Source organism: Calliphora vicina, chromosome 5, assembly GCF_958450345.1.
Source record: "Calliphora vicina chromosome 5, idCalVici1.1, whole genome shotgun sequence".
Lineage (NCBI taxonomy): Eukaryota > Metazoa > Arthropoda > Insecta > Diptera > Calliphoridae > Calliphora > Calliphora vicina.
Window position 1 is genome coordinate 29,392,314 of NC_088784.1, and position 16,149 is coordinate 29,408,462.

The 16,149-nt window shown below is 27.7% G+C and overlaps 1 protein-coding gene across 7 annotated transcripts in view; it reads left to right on the plus strand.

Annotated features, from left to right (window-relative positions):
* The window catches only part of Prosap (prosap), a 322,296-nt gene that overhangs the window by 293,846 nt on the left and 12,301 nt on the right, over positions 1–16,149 (plus strand). For 4 of the 7 annotated variants that reach the window (XM_065514416.1, XM_065514415.1, XM_065514418.1 and 1 more), the window contains 6 exons: positions 3,669–3,794; positions 3,854–4,185; positions 4,260–4,428; positions 8,071–8,265; positions 8,628–8,694; positions 14,121–14,372. In XM_065514416.1, the coding sequence (XP_065370488.1) occupies positions 3,669–3,794; positions 3,854–4,185; positions 4,260–4,428; positions 8,071–8,265; positions 8,628–8,694; positions 14,121–14,372 (1,141 nt within the window). The remainder of the gene's footprint in view (positions 1–3,668; positions 3,795–3,853; positions 4,186–4,259; positions 4,429–8,070; positions 8,266–8,627; positions 8,695–14,120; positions 14,373–16,149) is intronic. The other 3 variants (XM_065514419.1, XM_065514420.1, XM_065514421.1) reach the window with 3 other exon arrangements.

Below are 16,149 nucleotides of genomic sequence, written 5' to 3' on the forward strand. Positions count from 1 at the left end.
TATGTTTTAAACTTGAAAAATATTTGAAAAATCAAATATCAAAATCTAGGTGGACAATGTTATGAAAATCGTTATCTTCAGAATTGGAAAAACCAAGTTTTTTCGGAAGCTGACAGTCTGCTATCCTTCAATACAAATGGGTTTTTCAATTGGACATTTCGTTTTCTCGACAGAAGCGCCAGAAGTTCAAAAAATTTTGAATCATATTTTCGTTAATTTTTTTTAATATTTTACTGCTTTACTAAATTACATATATCTCAATTGTTTTAACATATAGAAATTCATAATTCAAAACATAGATAAACATTGATATAGGCTTTTATTAAGTGTATATCATATATTTATGGGTCTCTCCATTTTCCTGTTATAGTCCTTTAAACTTGGATCTCAAATATACTGATATTTTTTTTCTAAGAATGTTATATAGCTTGCCAAAAAATAGACCGTCGAGGCCGTCCTTTAAAGAAACTTCTGGGGAATGTCTTTATAAAAAAATTGTAGCCGCCAGAACCCGCCGAAATACTTTTTTTTAATTTTTACGGAATGGAATTTTTATAAATATTTTTGTTTATTACTGATTTTTATATCGAGCCCTTAGCGCCAAATTATCGTAATCGACAAAACACTATTTTTACAGGAAAAGGTTTTGTTTTGATTATTTTGAAATTTATACATATAATTAAAAATGTTATAATGCGATATAATATATTTTCGTTCAAGCTATTTGTCTATTTTTCAAAAATATTGATAAGTTTTGACAATTAAAAATTCATGGAATTCTTTATAGAAAAATATGACAAAAAATGTTTTTTATTTATTTTTTATTTATAAATAGTTTTTAATGAAATTTCACAGTTATGTAGATTTTTCTATTTAAAATGGAAAAATAAAATCGAATTTTGAAAAACTGTTGAAAAATTCCAAAAATGGTTCGGGGTTATCGGGACCCTTTACAAAATAATTAGAAACATATTGAGCCACCTATAATCGGTTACTATATTTTGATATCGGATACGCGATTTGAGAATTTTTACCCTAAAGTTTTATTTTACATAAAAAATAAGTGTTTTTTGAAAGGACCTCGGTAACAACAATTTTGAAAATGGTTTTCCTTTAAAATATTTTATGAAAACTAAGCTTTCAGAAAGTAGAAATTCCTTATATATCCTCTTAGAAACTTTTTGCGATAACTTAAAAAGAAAAAAAATCTTTTTTCCCAAAAAATTAGTTAAAAATGGCTTTTTAATTTTTTTTTAAATGCATATAACTTTGGACTTAGTCATTATCTTTAAACAATTCTTTTTCCATTTGGCACGCACATGTGTTGGTAGTCCAATAAAGGAAAACTGGAGAAAATCGGGAAATATTTGGATACGCTGTTATCAAAAAACTGGAGAAGGGTGGGTAAAAATTTTGAAAATTAAATTTTCAAATGCGAATATCTCCTAAGCTATAATAGATAATTGATAGCTACGACGAAGTTTTTTTTTAGTGCTCGATGAGAAGATTCTACATGTATAATGTTTTTGAAATCGGAACTCAAACCAAGAAATAATATCGTTTTAAAAATGTAACATACCCGAGGTGTCCTACTTTGAGGGCCCTTGGTAGTGCCCCTGGTGGGCCCATGAGGTCCACGTTCAAAACTTAAACTCGACAACACTTCTTCTTTGCGCATGTGAAATTTCATTCAAACCAATCTAACCATTTAGAAGTTACAGATTTATTTCCCTCTTTTTTTTCTATACCAGCTTACGATAAAATTTGTTTACTGTAAAATATAAACATTGACTTACGATAAAATCTTACCCCCTATATTTTTGATGTTATTAACAATTTTGATATTCTGAGAACGCTAAAACTTCAGTCGGTCCATAAAATTTTACTTTCTGCAATAAAACAAAAATTTTAAAAATGTCGCTTACGATAATTTGACTGTAACCTGAAATATAGTAAACACAGATTTTTTAAAAATTTAGTTTCAGAAACACATGAAAACGTATTTTTAAAATATTTTTTTATTACTGTTTTTTATATAGACCCTACTGTAATTTGAAGTAAATTTATATTGATATTTTAAAAATTTTTTTGTTGGAATCGGAGACACCAATTCTATTTAAAAATGCTATAGAAATAAAGTTAAATACAACTGTAATTCAATTACTTGACTATAATTCAAGACTTGAATTACACTTGCTTTCAAATTGAATTCCAGTAAAAATGTTTATTGGGAGTTTACTTTTATGAAAATATATTCCCAATAAGCACCCAAGCCCCAAAAATTCAAGCACTTGAACATTTTGTTGGAATTTGACTTGAATACAAATATAATTAAGCTTTAAACTTGAAATATATTAAATATTTTTCAAACTAAAAACATATGGCTTGAATTTATGTTACCCATTCCTGGAGAATGCTATTGAAATAAAGTGTAATATAGCTGTAATTAAATTGCTTGACTATAATTCAAGGCTTGAATTACACTTTCTCTCAACTGGAGTTCCAATACAAATGCTTATTGTGTATTTAATTTAACAAAATTGAAAATTGGTCTTCACTTTTTTGTATAAAACAGCATGAGCTATTTAAATAATAGAAATTTTACGTTTTGTAAATAGATGAATATCCTGTAAAGTTTTAATGTTAAGTCTCTTAATAATTCCTTAATGAACTTAAAATTATAATTTTAATTTTGAAATAAAAATGTTTAAATTTTTATTGTTAATCTAATAATTCAGTCAAAATTTGTCTGCTGTTTTAGTTGTTGTGACAAAAATTAAGTTATGTAAATAGTAATCCTTCTATATCCAATGATTTTCTGTAGCTAGTATCAAATAGTTTATGGATATAATCGGATTATTCTATGCAGAAAGAATACTGTAATTTCACGGAAATTTATAAAAAATATTCCCCATTAGGGACACATAGCTTAAGCTAATAAAACAATAAACAGTTTGTTAACTCTTTTTGCGTATAAGTTTAAAATCAAAACTATTGCATTTTTACTTTAATCATGGTTAGTTTATTATAAAAAATAAGAAAAAACAAGTAAGAGACCTATGTATATTCGGCTGTGCCGAATCTTATATACCCTTCACAAAATTATACTTTAAAATTCAAATTTTAAATATTTTTAGGTAAACACAATTTTAATTTTTTTTCAAAATTTAAAAAAAAAATTCTCTTTGTTTTTTTTAAATTTTTTTTTTAATTTTTAAAATTTTTTTTTAAAAATTTATTAGTGAAAAAAAATTTGACAAAAAAATTTTTTTGGTAAAAAAAAATTCGGATTAAAAAATATTTTTCCCGATTTTGACCCATTGTAGAAGCTTCTACTGATAAACATGATGAATTATATAGACGTCGATATCGTACATTTGGACGTCCATCCATTTATTGAAGACAATATTAAAAACTAGGGAAATATCCTTGTTTCCCGGATTAAAAAATATTTTTCCCGATTTTGACCCATTGTAGAAGCTTCTACTGATAAACATGATGAATTATATAGACGTCGATATCGTACATTTGGACGTCCTTCAATTTATTAAAGACAATATTAAAAACTTGGGAAATATCCTTGTTTCTTGTAATAAATTTCTTTAAATTTAAATAATTCTTTATAAATAAAATACTAAATTAATCTTGCTTAAATTCTTTAATTCCAGGAACTGAAAGAGAGCTTTAACTATGGCCTCTTTTGTCCACCCTCCAATGGTAAGGCTGGCAAATTTCTCGATGAAGAACGACGTTTGGGCGATTATCCTTTTAATGGTCCTGTAGGCTATTTGGAGGTGAGTTTTTATGCCGTTTTTCCTAACACTTGCAAATAAATATTAATTTTCCTTTACAGCTCAAATATAAACGTCGTGTTTACAAAATGTTAAACCTAGATGAACGCCAATTGAAGGCGTTACATACACGTGCCAATTTGCGACGTTTTTTAGAGTGCATCAATGGTGGTCATGTGGAGAAAATCGCAAAAATGTGTGCCAAAGGGCTGGACCCAAATTTTCATTGTCCCGAAAGTGGCGAAACGCCACTCACTGTGGCCACTGGTGCTAAAAAACCAAATAAACTGCTAATCGCTTTGGTGAATGGTGGTGCTCTCTTGGATTATCGTACCAAAGATGGTACAACAGCTTTGCATAGGGCTGTGGAAAAGGATTCATTAGAAGCTGTAACGTAAGTTTTATTTTTGGCTTCAAATAAAATTCTTTATTTATGTTTTCTTTCCTTTTTTTATTTCTTGCCATTAGCACCCTTTTGGAGCTGGGAGCTTCACCAAATTATAAAGATGGCCGCGGCATAACACCCCTATACATTTCCATAACACGCAAATGTGAACCAAAAATAACCGAAAGTCTTTTACACGATCATGCCTCTTTGGGCATACAAGATAATCAAGGTTGGAATGAAGTGCATCAGGTAAGTACATATATAATTAAATTTTAAAGTGAAACAGAGTTCATAATCAATAAAATATTAATGATAATAATAAAAAAGGAATAATTATAATGCTAACTTAAATATTATTTATAATCTTTAAGCATAATCATGAATTAATTAGTAGTTTTGATTGAATTTTTTTATAAATTTAATAAATAATTTTAAATAAAATCGGTTACAATTGGTGTTGGTTCTAATTTTTCTATTCTTAAACCCATTTTATAAAATTTAAGGTACATAATTACTTTAAATACAGTTTTGAATAATGGCAGCAACATGTCGAGACTTTTAGCAACATATGGCAAATCAAAAATACTTTGTTTATAAAAATTTTAATAATAATTATACTTTTTAAATGTTTGAATTAAAATCTGTTTTATATAACAATTTTATAAAATTTTTCGTACAATCCTATTTTAAATAGTTTTTAGCAACATGTTGCTAAACAAAAATACTTTGTTTAGTAATAGATCATGTGAAGGAATTTTTGTTTTAAGGAGGTTTTGCTTTAACGTTTCAAACATAATTGAAGTTTTAAACATGTTGCTGATAACAAAATATTGATAAACAAAATAGAGACTGATTGAAAATTTCTAAATATATTTGAAACTATGTAAACTTGTTGCTGACAACTTTTGGATAATATTTGTTATAGAGATCTTCAACTATATTTGAAATTTTGTTAACATCTTGCTATTACCATCATTAACATTTGTTGGCAACATGTTGCTAAACATAAATATCTTTTATAATAAAGAATGGGATGGGTTTTTAAACGATGTTCATAAAATGTTTTAAAAAAGTGTTGAACTAAATTTGAAATTCATACATATTGTTTGTTGCAAGTAACATTATGAAATGGCTAATGCAACATGTTGCTAAACTAATTTTTTTTTAAATATGAAAGAGAATGAATAGAATTATGTTTTTAAAGAGCTTTTGATCAACAATTTTTACATTTATTGAAATATTTTAAACATGTTGCAAATATAGTCTTTAAGAGTTTTTAGCAACAATTTTGTTTCATTAAAATTTTCTTTTATTATAAAAAAAAGGATTTGGATGAAATGCTTTAAATCAACATTTATTAAACATGTTGCTAGTTGCTACCATGAAGGGTTTTATGCAACATGTTGCTCTAAACATATGAAATAGAATGAAAGTAATCCAGTTTTTAACGAGCTTTTGATCAAACATATTTCAATATATTTGAAATTTTGTAAACATTGATTCCAGCTAAATTATTATTAGAAGGATCTTCAACTGATTTGAAATGCCAGCTGTTAGCAACATGAATGATTTTTAGCAACATGTTTCTAAACAAAAATACCTTATGCAAATGAAAATGGGGAAAAAATTGCTGGTTTTACCTGAGTTTTGATGGAATGATTACAAAAATATTTGAAATTCTGTAAAAAAAAATAGCTTCTAGCACCACGAATGGTTTATCAACATGTTGCTAAACAAAATACCTTGTTTTTCTTACCCTAGAGTTTGCAAAAAATTCCTTTTTTAAAGAGCTTTTGATTAAAAATATTCAAATATATTTGATATTTTGTGAACTTTGTTTCCAGCATGCTTCAAAACAAAAAATGATTATCTTCAACTGTATTTGAAATGGTAGCTGTTTGCTACAGGAAAGCTTGTTAGCAACATGCTTCTAAACAAATATACAAATATACTTATACAACAGAAAATGGGGAAAAAATTGCAAATGTTTTAAACAATCCTTCAACGATGTTGCAAATTCTGTTGCCAATAGCACCATGAAAGGTTATATCAACATGTTGCTAAGCAAAATACTTCGTTTTAACCATAGAGATTGGAAATAATTTTCCCTTTTAAATGTATTTTATAAAAATATTGCTGGCAACATTTAGAGATCTTTACGTATATCCTTATCTAAAAAGAACAACATGTTGCTAAACAAATTGTATGGTAAATAGTTGATGTTTTGAAAAGATTTGAATGAAATATTTTACAAAAATCTTCAACTATATTTGAAATATTTTAAACATTTAGTTAGAAGCAAAATTAAAGGTATTAAAAACATGTTGCTAAACAAAAATTCATTATCAATTCAATACAGAATAAAATTAATTATTATTTTTAAAGAGCTTTTGTTCCAAAATGTTTCAAATTTATTTGAAACTTTGTAAACATGTTCCTGGTCACATCCACATACATTATGTTAAACCACAGATGTTTGTTACAAAGATCTTAAACTATAATTGAAATTTGGTAAACATATTGCTGGTAGCATCATGAAATGTTTTAAGTAACATGTTGCTAAACACTAATACTTTGTCTTCATAAAAGAGAATAAAAATAATTCTTGTTTTTAAAGACTTTTTCATAAAAACTTATCAAATATTTTTTTTTAAATTTCATAAACATGTTGCTGACTCAACTAAAGGGACTTTCATTAAGCGCTTCCTATCTCCACTGTGGTTTGTGGCTTATTCTCATAGACCTGCGACTTAAGAATCCCTTTCAAGAAAAAGTCTAAAGGGGTCAAATCGCACGATCAGTGGCCAGTTCACATCACCTCCACGTGAGCTTTCCAGAATGCACAATGTGGAATGAGCTGTGAGGCACGTAGCGCCGTCCTGTTGAAACCACATGTTGTTGGTGTCCAATTTTATAACTTTCACGTGTTATTGAACGCTATATCCGCCCATTGAGATTTTGCAAAACAAACTGAATAAATGGCAGCCATTTCCACAGATATACTTTAACAATATAGCCGCTATCAACTGTCAAAGTTCGAAAGTCCCTTTTGAAAAACTGTTTATTTGTAATTCTGTAAAAATGTTGATGGAAACATATGAATAGTTATGGCAACATGTTGCAAAAGCAAAATACTTTGTTTTTAAGAAAACTTTAAATATGTTTGAAATTCTGTAAAAATGTTGCTGGAAACATATGAAAAGCTATGGCAACATGTTGCTAAACCAAAATACTTTGTTTTTAATGGCATTTTTTAATAAGAAATCCTGAAATATGTTAGAAATTCTGTAAACATGTTGCTGGAAACATATGAAAAGCTATGGCAACATGTTGCTAAAGAAAAATACTTTGTTTTTAATGAAATTTTTAATAAGAAATATTGAAATAGATTTGAAATTCTGTAAACATGTTGCTGGCAGCTTGCAGATACATGTTTTTAAACTAAATATGTTTAGTATTAACGATTTAAAGCTTAATGTTGCAATAAAAAAAATAAATTTTTATAAAATGGGTTTATTTTTTCAATAAATTTTACTGTATTTTCAATTTACAACAAAAATATAAATTATTTTAAACACTATGGATTTCCTTTTTTATTTATTATTAAAATTTACACAATAAAAATATATTTAACCTTAAAAACTATACTCCAAATTACAATTGCTAACCGAAAAACAATTTTTTTATATTTTTTTTCCAACTATTTTCGGTTTCCAAACAAATCTTCTCTTAATATTGGGGGCTTTAAACAATAAAAAAAATAAAATAATTACTATTACTACCAACAATTCTACCACTACTACCATCTAAAACAAAATCTACCAAAAATTAAAAATATTTATAAATAAAACCAAACAAACATAAATATATAAAATAAAATAACTGTATTAGGCCTGTCGTCACGGTCTTGTCCAGCATTTGGAACATTTATTGTTTTATGGTGCGGACATGGATGGCCGTAATGCTTCCGGTAATACACCATTGCATGTATGCGCTGTTAACAATCAGGAGGCTTGTGCTAGAATGCTTCTATTTCGTGGTGCCCAACGGGGTGCGCTAAATTATGCCAATCAAACTCCTTATCAGGTATTTACTCTCTACTATTCTAAACAATATGGTTTTTTTTTAATTAAATTTATTAAATTTATGTTTCAAATTAATTTGGGTTTTTCATTTTCTTTAATTTAATAAAGGGATATCTTGTAGTTTTCTTTTAATTAATTGTTAAATATTTGTATTTTTTGTAGTTTAATTAAATTGTTTGTTTTATTTTTATATTTAAGGTGTTATTTATAATGATATTTTTTTTATTTTATTTAAGGTTTTTAAAACCTTTTTTCAAATAATTAAATATCATTATTAATAAGGGGTTTAGTTCTTTAATTTTTTTAAATTATTAATATAAAACTTTTACCAATTCTTGTTTTTTTAAATCTTAAATAAAATAGGTGGCTGTTATTGCTGGTAATTTGGAATTGGCTGAAATTATACAAAATTATAAAACTGATGATGTCGGTAAGTAGTTTTTTCTCTTTATTAAAATATAACCGTTAAAACAAATCCTAAACATGTCATTAAAAATCTCATTTCTATCAAACATTTTCCAATGAATACAAAAAACCCAGAGACTTCATTGCAAATTTCTTTTTTTATTTTGAAATCATAATGAAACAAATTATATTTCCAACAAAAACATAAAAAAGAGATTTTGAAATAAGGAATAAATTTAAAACTAAAATTAAACTCAAGGCTGCAATAAAATATAGACAAACATGAATCTTTGCTTTAGCAACATGTTGCCAGCAACATTTTTGAAATAATGTAATAAATTTAAAACTAAATTTAAACTCAAAACTGCAATAAAATATAGTGACAAACATGAATCTTTGCTTTAGCAACATGTTGCCAGCAACATGTTTGTTTATGTTTTTTTTTTAATTTCTTAAAATTTCAAAATCTCTTTTAATAATCATCAAAATATCATACATAAATCACATATTTTGTTAAAAATCGAACTTTTAATTTTATTTATTTTTACAAATAACCGAATTCAGTAACAAATTCGCCAAATATTTGAAATTTTTGTTAAAATTTTATGAAAAAAAAAAAATATTTTAAACAAAAATTCTTCTCTTTATGTTTTTACTCAATCTATTACCACAAATTTTAGTTTTATTTCTCAATCATACATAATTTTTGCTAAAACAAACATCAATTTTATAGTTTTAAATCATGCGGCATACAATCAAATTTCTTTAAGTTTGAATTTTTTTTTAGTTTTGTGTCAACATTTTACCTTTCACTACCCCCCAGCGCCAACATTGTTCAACTCACAGTCATTCTGTATCATGAAAAGCAACATTTCACATATTTTAAAAGTATTTTTAGTTAAAGAAAAATACCAACATTTTTTATTAATTGAATCACCCAGACAATTTGAATATTGTAAATGTATTAAGTTTAATTAATGTTACGTTGTTCGTTATACTTTTTTTGCTCGTTCTTTTTTTTGTTTTTTGCTTGAAATAAATAAATGTCACGTTCTTGTATTGTTGATTTATATATAAAATACATAAATAATTAAATATATATAACCCCTTTTCATATAACTATATGTACTCCTATTATATACATTTCTTTATATCCGTTCATTATTTCGTTGTCATTTCATTTTCGTCAAATCAATTCTATTTGATTTCTAATCTTCAAAGATAGTTGTTTGTTTAATTTTCTTCATTTTGAATTTTTGCCATTTTTTGGAAAGTAGTGTGTTAATTTTTTGTTTTAAACTTTGCTCTAAATACATTTAACATTATTAGAATGTTTGTTTAAATTTAATACTTATTTGTTGCAAGTTATTATTGATATAAACTCATCACAAAACAGTTTGTCATAAACGTAAGTAAATATTTTGTAAAGAATATATTTTTTTCTTATGTAAAAATGTTGCTAAAGCTAGCTTTACACTTTCTTCATTATTAGCTTAATATCTTGAAAAAAAATTAACAGAAATATATATTTCCTAAAACTGACTCAGTTCTTGAACTCAGACGAGAACTGAAACAATATAAGGGGATCTTGAGAACATTAAAAACTTATTAATTGTTTAGTAATACGCTTCCTAAAGCTTTCTTAACATTCACAAAATTACCTGCAACATTTATCAGCTTTATAATACTGTCTATAAACATTTCTAAGCAATGTTGTTGATAATAGAGAATGTAGCAACATCTATATATTAGTTAAAATCTCAAATATTGTAAAGGGACTCTTGAGGTTTCTCCAAAACTTTTAGATTATTGAGTAATATGCTAGCCAAACTTTCACAAAATGAATTGCAACATTAATGTGTTTTAAAACAATGTTTATAAACATGGCTTAGCAATATTCTTGACAATAGAGAATGTAGCAACATCTATATAGTAGTCAAAATCTCAAATAATATAAACGGCCTCCTGAAGTTTCTCCGAAACCTTTAAATTATTGAGTAATAAGCTGACCAAACGTTCACAAAATGAATTGCAACATTTATCTGCATTACAACAATGTTTATAAACAAGGTTGCTATGCCTAAAGTTGACAATAGATAATGAATCAACATCTAAATTTTGTTTGAATTTAGAAAAAATTTTGTATTTTTTAATCAAAAATTAGAAAAAGAGTAATAGTTTTTTATTCACAACGAAATTATCATTAAAAATTATTATATAAATAATGTTATTTTTATAGAAAAATAACTAAAGTAAGAAAAAAAGTCAAATTTAAAAAAAAGTTCCGATATTTTATACACTTGAATTTCTGCTCTCTCCTATACCGTTTAAAAACGATGGGTAAATAACTGAGTTTAGGTTACATTAGTACAAGAACCTGCTAAACATTATCTCAACATTTTTTGGGGAATTCTTAAATATTAAGGCTATTTTAAATACACAGAGTAATTTTCAAATGTATTCTCATGTAATAAAAACTTTGTTTAACAAATATTCATCATATTGAATCATTCCTATGAAATATTGAAAAATGTTATGTCATAGCTGTGATCTACCTAATCTGCTAGCAGGTCTACTTTATTGAATTTCGAGAATGTAATTTCGTATTCACCGACAACAAATACATCCGATCTGATCAATTAAAAATGTTTATTACATTTAGGATCCGTTATTTTGGATTCTGCAAATTAAATGTTTGTGAGTAGTATAATTGGATCCGATTATGGACTATTGGCTAGGATTCTGTAACTGAATGAATAAATAAAGTAAAAATAAATTAAATGTTTAAAATTTTATTTCGGAATCCACAGTGGGACAGAATCAAAATTTTTTGGAAATTAATCTGGAATTTCTAAACGGCTGGTCCGATCGGCATTTGAATATTTATTAGTTAGACAACTAAATTACCAATAATACACAAAAGATTTCAGAGCAATAGCAGTTATGGATCCATAAATAAACGATTTTTAATTTAAAAATTCAAAAAATAGTAGATTTTTGCTGTTTTTTGGGCGAAAAGGTGACTTAACTCTTTTTTTATTAAAAAATCTTTCTTTAAGAACATATAACAATTTTATGTTTTCTGCAAGATATCTTTATGAAGAATATTTTTGTATAAAAAACATGTCCCCTTTTTCTAATATGTCGTCCCTACGCCCTTCCGATTTTGACCTATTTTTTTTTATCAAAATTTCAACATTGGCCACATATTCTAAAAACCCAAAGCAGGGATCAGAAAATGGAAAGCAGTTTTGGAAACCTTAATGTGTTTCCTATCTATCCCCAAAGCAATTTCCCAGCCCCGAAGAAAATGTGAACCCTATGGGTAAAATTGTAAAAAAATACCATTTTTGGAATTTTCGCTGCAATTTTTAGGAATTGCGGGATTCCCCTGTCGTTTTGACAAGTTTTTTTACACTTTGTTATATAGAATGATAAATTTGTATTACATATTACATATCGCAATGGTTCCTCTAAAGAGCGACAACTCAAAATTTTTCAATTTTCACTTTTTCCAAGAAATCGATGTGCAGTGGTCATATCTATCTACCCACTGTAAAAATCTCCATTCATTGTAATGTATTGAAAAAAAATCAAGTCAATATCTCAATTAGCTTCAAAAATATGCTACTTTAAAACTCCGTCCTTCAAAAATATTTCACTTTGCACTGTCAGTAATTTCGAAACCCCCGATCGCGTAAATTTAGTATTATTATACCCTTCACCTTCGTGAGAAGGGTATATATAAGTTTGTCATTCCGTTTGTAATTTCTACATTTTTCATTTCCGACCCTATAAAGTATATATATTCTGGATCCTTATAGATAGCGGAGTCGATTAAGCCATGTCCGTCTGTCTGTCTGTTGAAATCAATTTTCTGAAGACCCCAGATATCTTCGGGATCCAAATCATCAATAATTCGAGAAGCTTGCTATTTAAAATCAGCAAAATCGGTCCATAAATAACGGAGATATGAGCAAAAAACCGGGACAACCTCGATTTTTTACCTATTTTTGATCTATATCTGGATTACTAAGTCATTAATATAGACAATATGGATATCTAATGATAGATATTTCAAAGTCCATTGCAACGATGTAGATAAGGCTATAGTAAGTTGGACCTACAATTGGTCAAAATCGGGAAAAATCTTTTTTAACCCGAATTTTTTTTTCATCAAAAAATTTTTTGGTCATACATTTTTTTTCAAAAAAAAAAAAATTTGGAAAAAGCTTTTTTAAAAAAAATTAAAAAACAATTTCAAAAAAAAAAAATTTAAAAAACAATTAAAAAAAAATTAAATTTTGTTTACCTAAAAATATTTAAAAGTATAATTTGGTGAAGGGTATATAATATTCGGCACAGCCGAATATAGCTCTCTTACTTGTTTTTATAATCCATCACACAGAAAGCCAGAAATTTTTAATTTAAGCTATTTGTTCTAATATCACAAAGCTGGCTTTCCCAAACGTACAACAGTTTTCGATTGTGTTTTAAATCAAATGTATTAGTCTTTAACCAGGCCGGACCAAATATGGACTTTATGGGGGAAATATTTTTTCCCCCTTTCCTTTTCTTAAATCGTATATTACTTTCCACTTTACAAATGCAAAAACCCACAACTACATCGATATCTGCATTATCTATATCTGGATTACTAAGACTAAGAAATAGTTTTTAACCGAAAATTTTTTTCACTAAAAATTTTAAAAAAATTAAAAAAAAAAATTTACCATAAAATATTTTCAATAATTGTTTTAAAGTATAATTTAGTGAAGGGTATATAAGATTTGACACAGCCGAATATAGCTGTCTTACTTGTTATTGCTACTTTTGATTAAATTTAGATAAACGTCTTTGTAAAATGACACTAAAATATTTAATTTGTTTCTATAAAGCCATACAACTTAACTTGTAAGTAAACAAAATTTATTTTAAAATAGTACATGTAAGTTTATTGTAAAAAAATATATAAAGAAATTTAGCAAAAATTATCTAAAATGTGATACATAGATTGAGTAAAAACGAGAAATATATTCCCATAAAAACACAGCAGAATATATTTAATAAAATTCTAAAATTTAAACCAATAAAGTGTCTAAATAAATTAAAGACAGCCGTAAAATTTTATTTTGAAAGGTTCTTATAAAGAACAAATAAGTGTATGCGTGTGTTTCATTTTAACAAAATATAAATGCAATAAATTGTCGCTCTAAAGTTCACTTACACTTCACGTTCGTTACAATACACCTGCAATGTAATGTCTCTGTTTAAAAAAAATAAAATCCTAACATTTGCCAATAACAATTGGCCCTTTTAATATTACAATAAAAACTAATCCCACAAAAACAAAAAAAAAATGTACAAATAAAATCATTAACTTACAAATTCCCCTAAACATTTTCAAAATTTACCACAAAACCATGAACAAAATACTGAAATGAACTTTAGTACCCTTTCGCGGACCACCACGTTACAATCCAAAACGTCGCTCGGGCATTGGTTGGCTTAGTGCCAATGGTAGCATTAGCGGTGGTAGTCTAATGGGTACATTGACGCGCAATAGCAGCAGTATGTGTGGTCATCATGGACCACCATCACCGTGCCCCTCTGAACACATGCCATACAGTTCAGCAAGTTCGAGTTTATCTGAAGGATCATCCGGTCATCGTTCGCATGAAGATGATATCAGCATTGTAACAGGTATTCTATTTACAAATATTTACATATTTATTTAAATTTTATTTAGTTTTACTTTTTTTTTTGGATTTATAATTGAATATGTTGTACTCTTCACCATGGCTTTATATTTATTTATATATGTATGTTTATGTTTATTATTCCATTTTAATTTTCGCAATATTTATTTGCGAACCCAAAAATTACAAATAGTCTGGATTTATGTAGATATGTTTGTCTTTACAAAACATTTTTTCGCAAAAGCTCAAGTTCTAGAAGACCTCAAATAACTTAGATTCCTTTATTTTGCACAGATCTATTAGAACTACTTTCTATTATTGTCACTATCAGTCAAATCTGTCCAAATGAGCGAAATTATTTTATTTTTCAACATAGTCTCCTTTGAGCTCTATACACTACTTTGTGCAACGTTTCTCCAAATTTTTTATCCCTGCCTAAAAATAAGATTTGTCGAGGTCATAGGTATTTTCTGTGAGATGATTTCATCTTTGAAATCAAATTTCTTTTCGCCGATACATTTCATCAATAAATAGTCAATTGGGGCTAAATTCGGAGAATAGAGCGGAAAAAGCAACATTTCGAAGCCTAATGGATGGATTTTTTGCGGCAGTCATTTTGAGGAAAGCTTTGCCATACCCAAGTGGTCATTCAATATTGAAACCACTGAGCCATGTTAGATATCTAACACTTTCAATATCCGATCGGCCATATCATGATTTTTGCAGTTTGTTCGGGTGTAGAGACCTCAAAAGGGCGTCCAGAACGTTCGGCATCTTTCGTGCTTGTACGGCCACAACGAAATTTAGTAAACCACTTTTTTACCATTGAAATTGATGGTGCAGATGGTTCTCATAGTATTTATCAAGCTTAGTGTTTATTTGAGTGATTGTTTTTTTCCGCAAAAAAATAATGCCTAATGATCAGAAGAAATTCACCTTTTCCAATTTCTCCTCAAGTCACGATGTAGTCTGCTATTAATGGCTATCAAAAACAAACTAATTGACGCTGCTTTTTAAAATATTTACAGGAGTCAACGGACATATGCCTGTTGATAGGTGCTGTGTTGCCCTTTCAGTTAAGAGCCGGGAAATTAAAAAAGTCGCGGACTCTCGTATATCTATATTAAACAATTTTTTGTAATAATAATTGATAAAAGAAAAGTTGAACATTTTGTGACTTATTTCTAATTCCCGGAATAAACCATTCTATGCTATAAAGCCCTGTCCTATTCATGTTATTTGACGCCATTAGATTATTTTCTCTGGAGATATGTAAATTCCCAGGTCTATATAGATAAAACACAAACGATCGAGCACTAGGAAGCAAATATTCGACGCGTTATTGCCGAAAAGCCTGATTTACTGCGATGGATGTGTTTTCTCTGTTTTATTTCAATTTAAACGGATTGGATTCACATACCACTTATATATAGTCTGTTAGCTAGTAAGGTAGCTAACTAACTGGTTACTTAATCAGCAACATAACTAGTTATCAAATACTCAATTAAAAAGACATATCATAGACAGTCCAATAACCGAGTGCTTGCAAACAAGATTACTTAGAGACACTTAAGTGACAATTGACTTCACGTTAGATTACCTGGGATGTATAAAGTAACCTGTTGACTTCTCTCTGCTCTACAAAGAACAATAACCCAAAATATATCAATTGCGGTTAGCCAAGTGTTCAGACATTATTGACATTTACGGTCTATAAAGGATACATTGACTTGTTTTAGCCATACTTGGGTATGGCTAAAACAGTAAATTTCGTAAGAGAG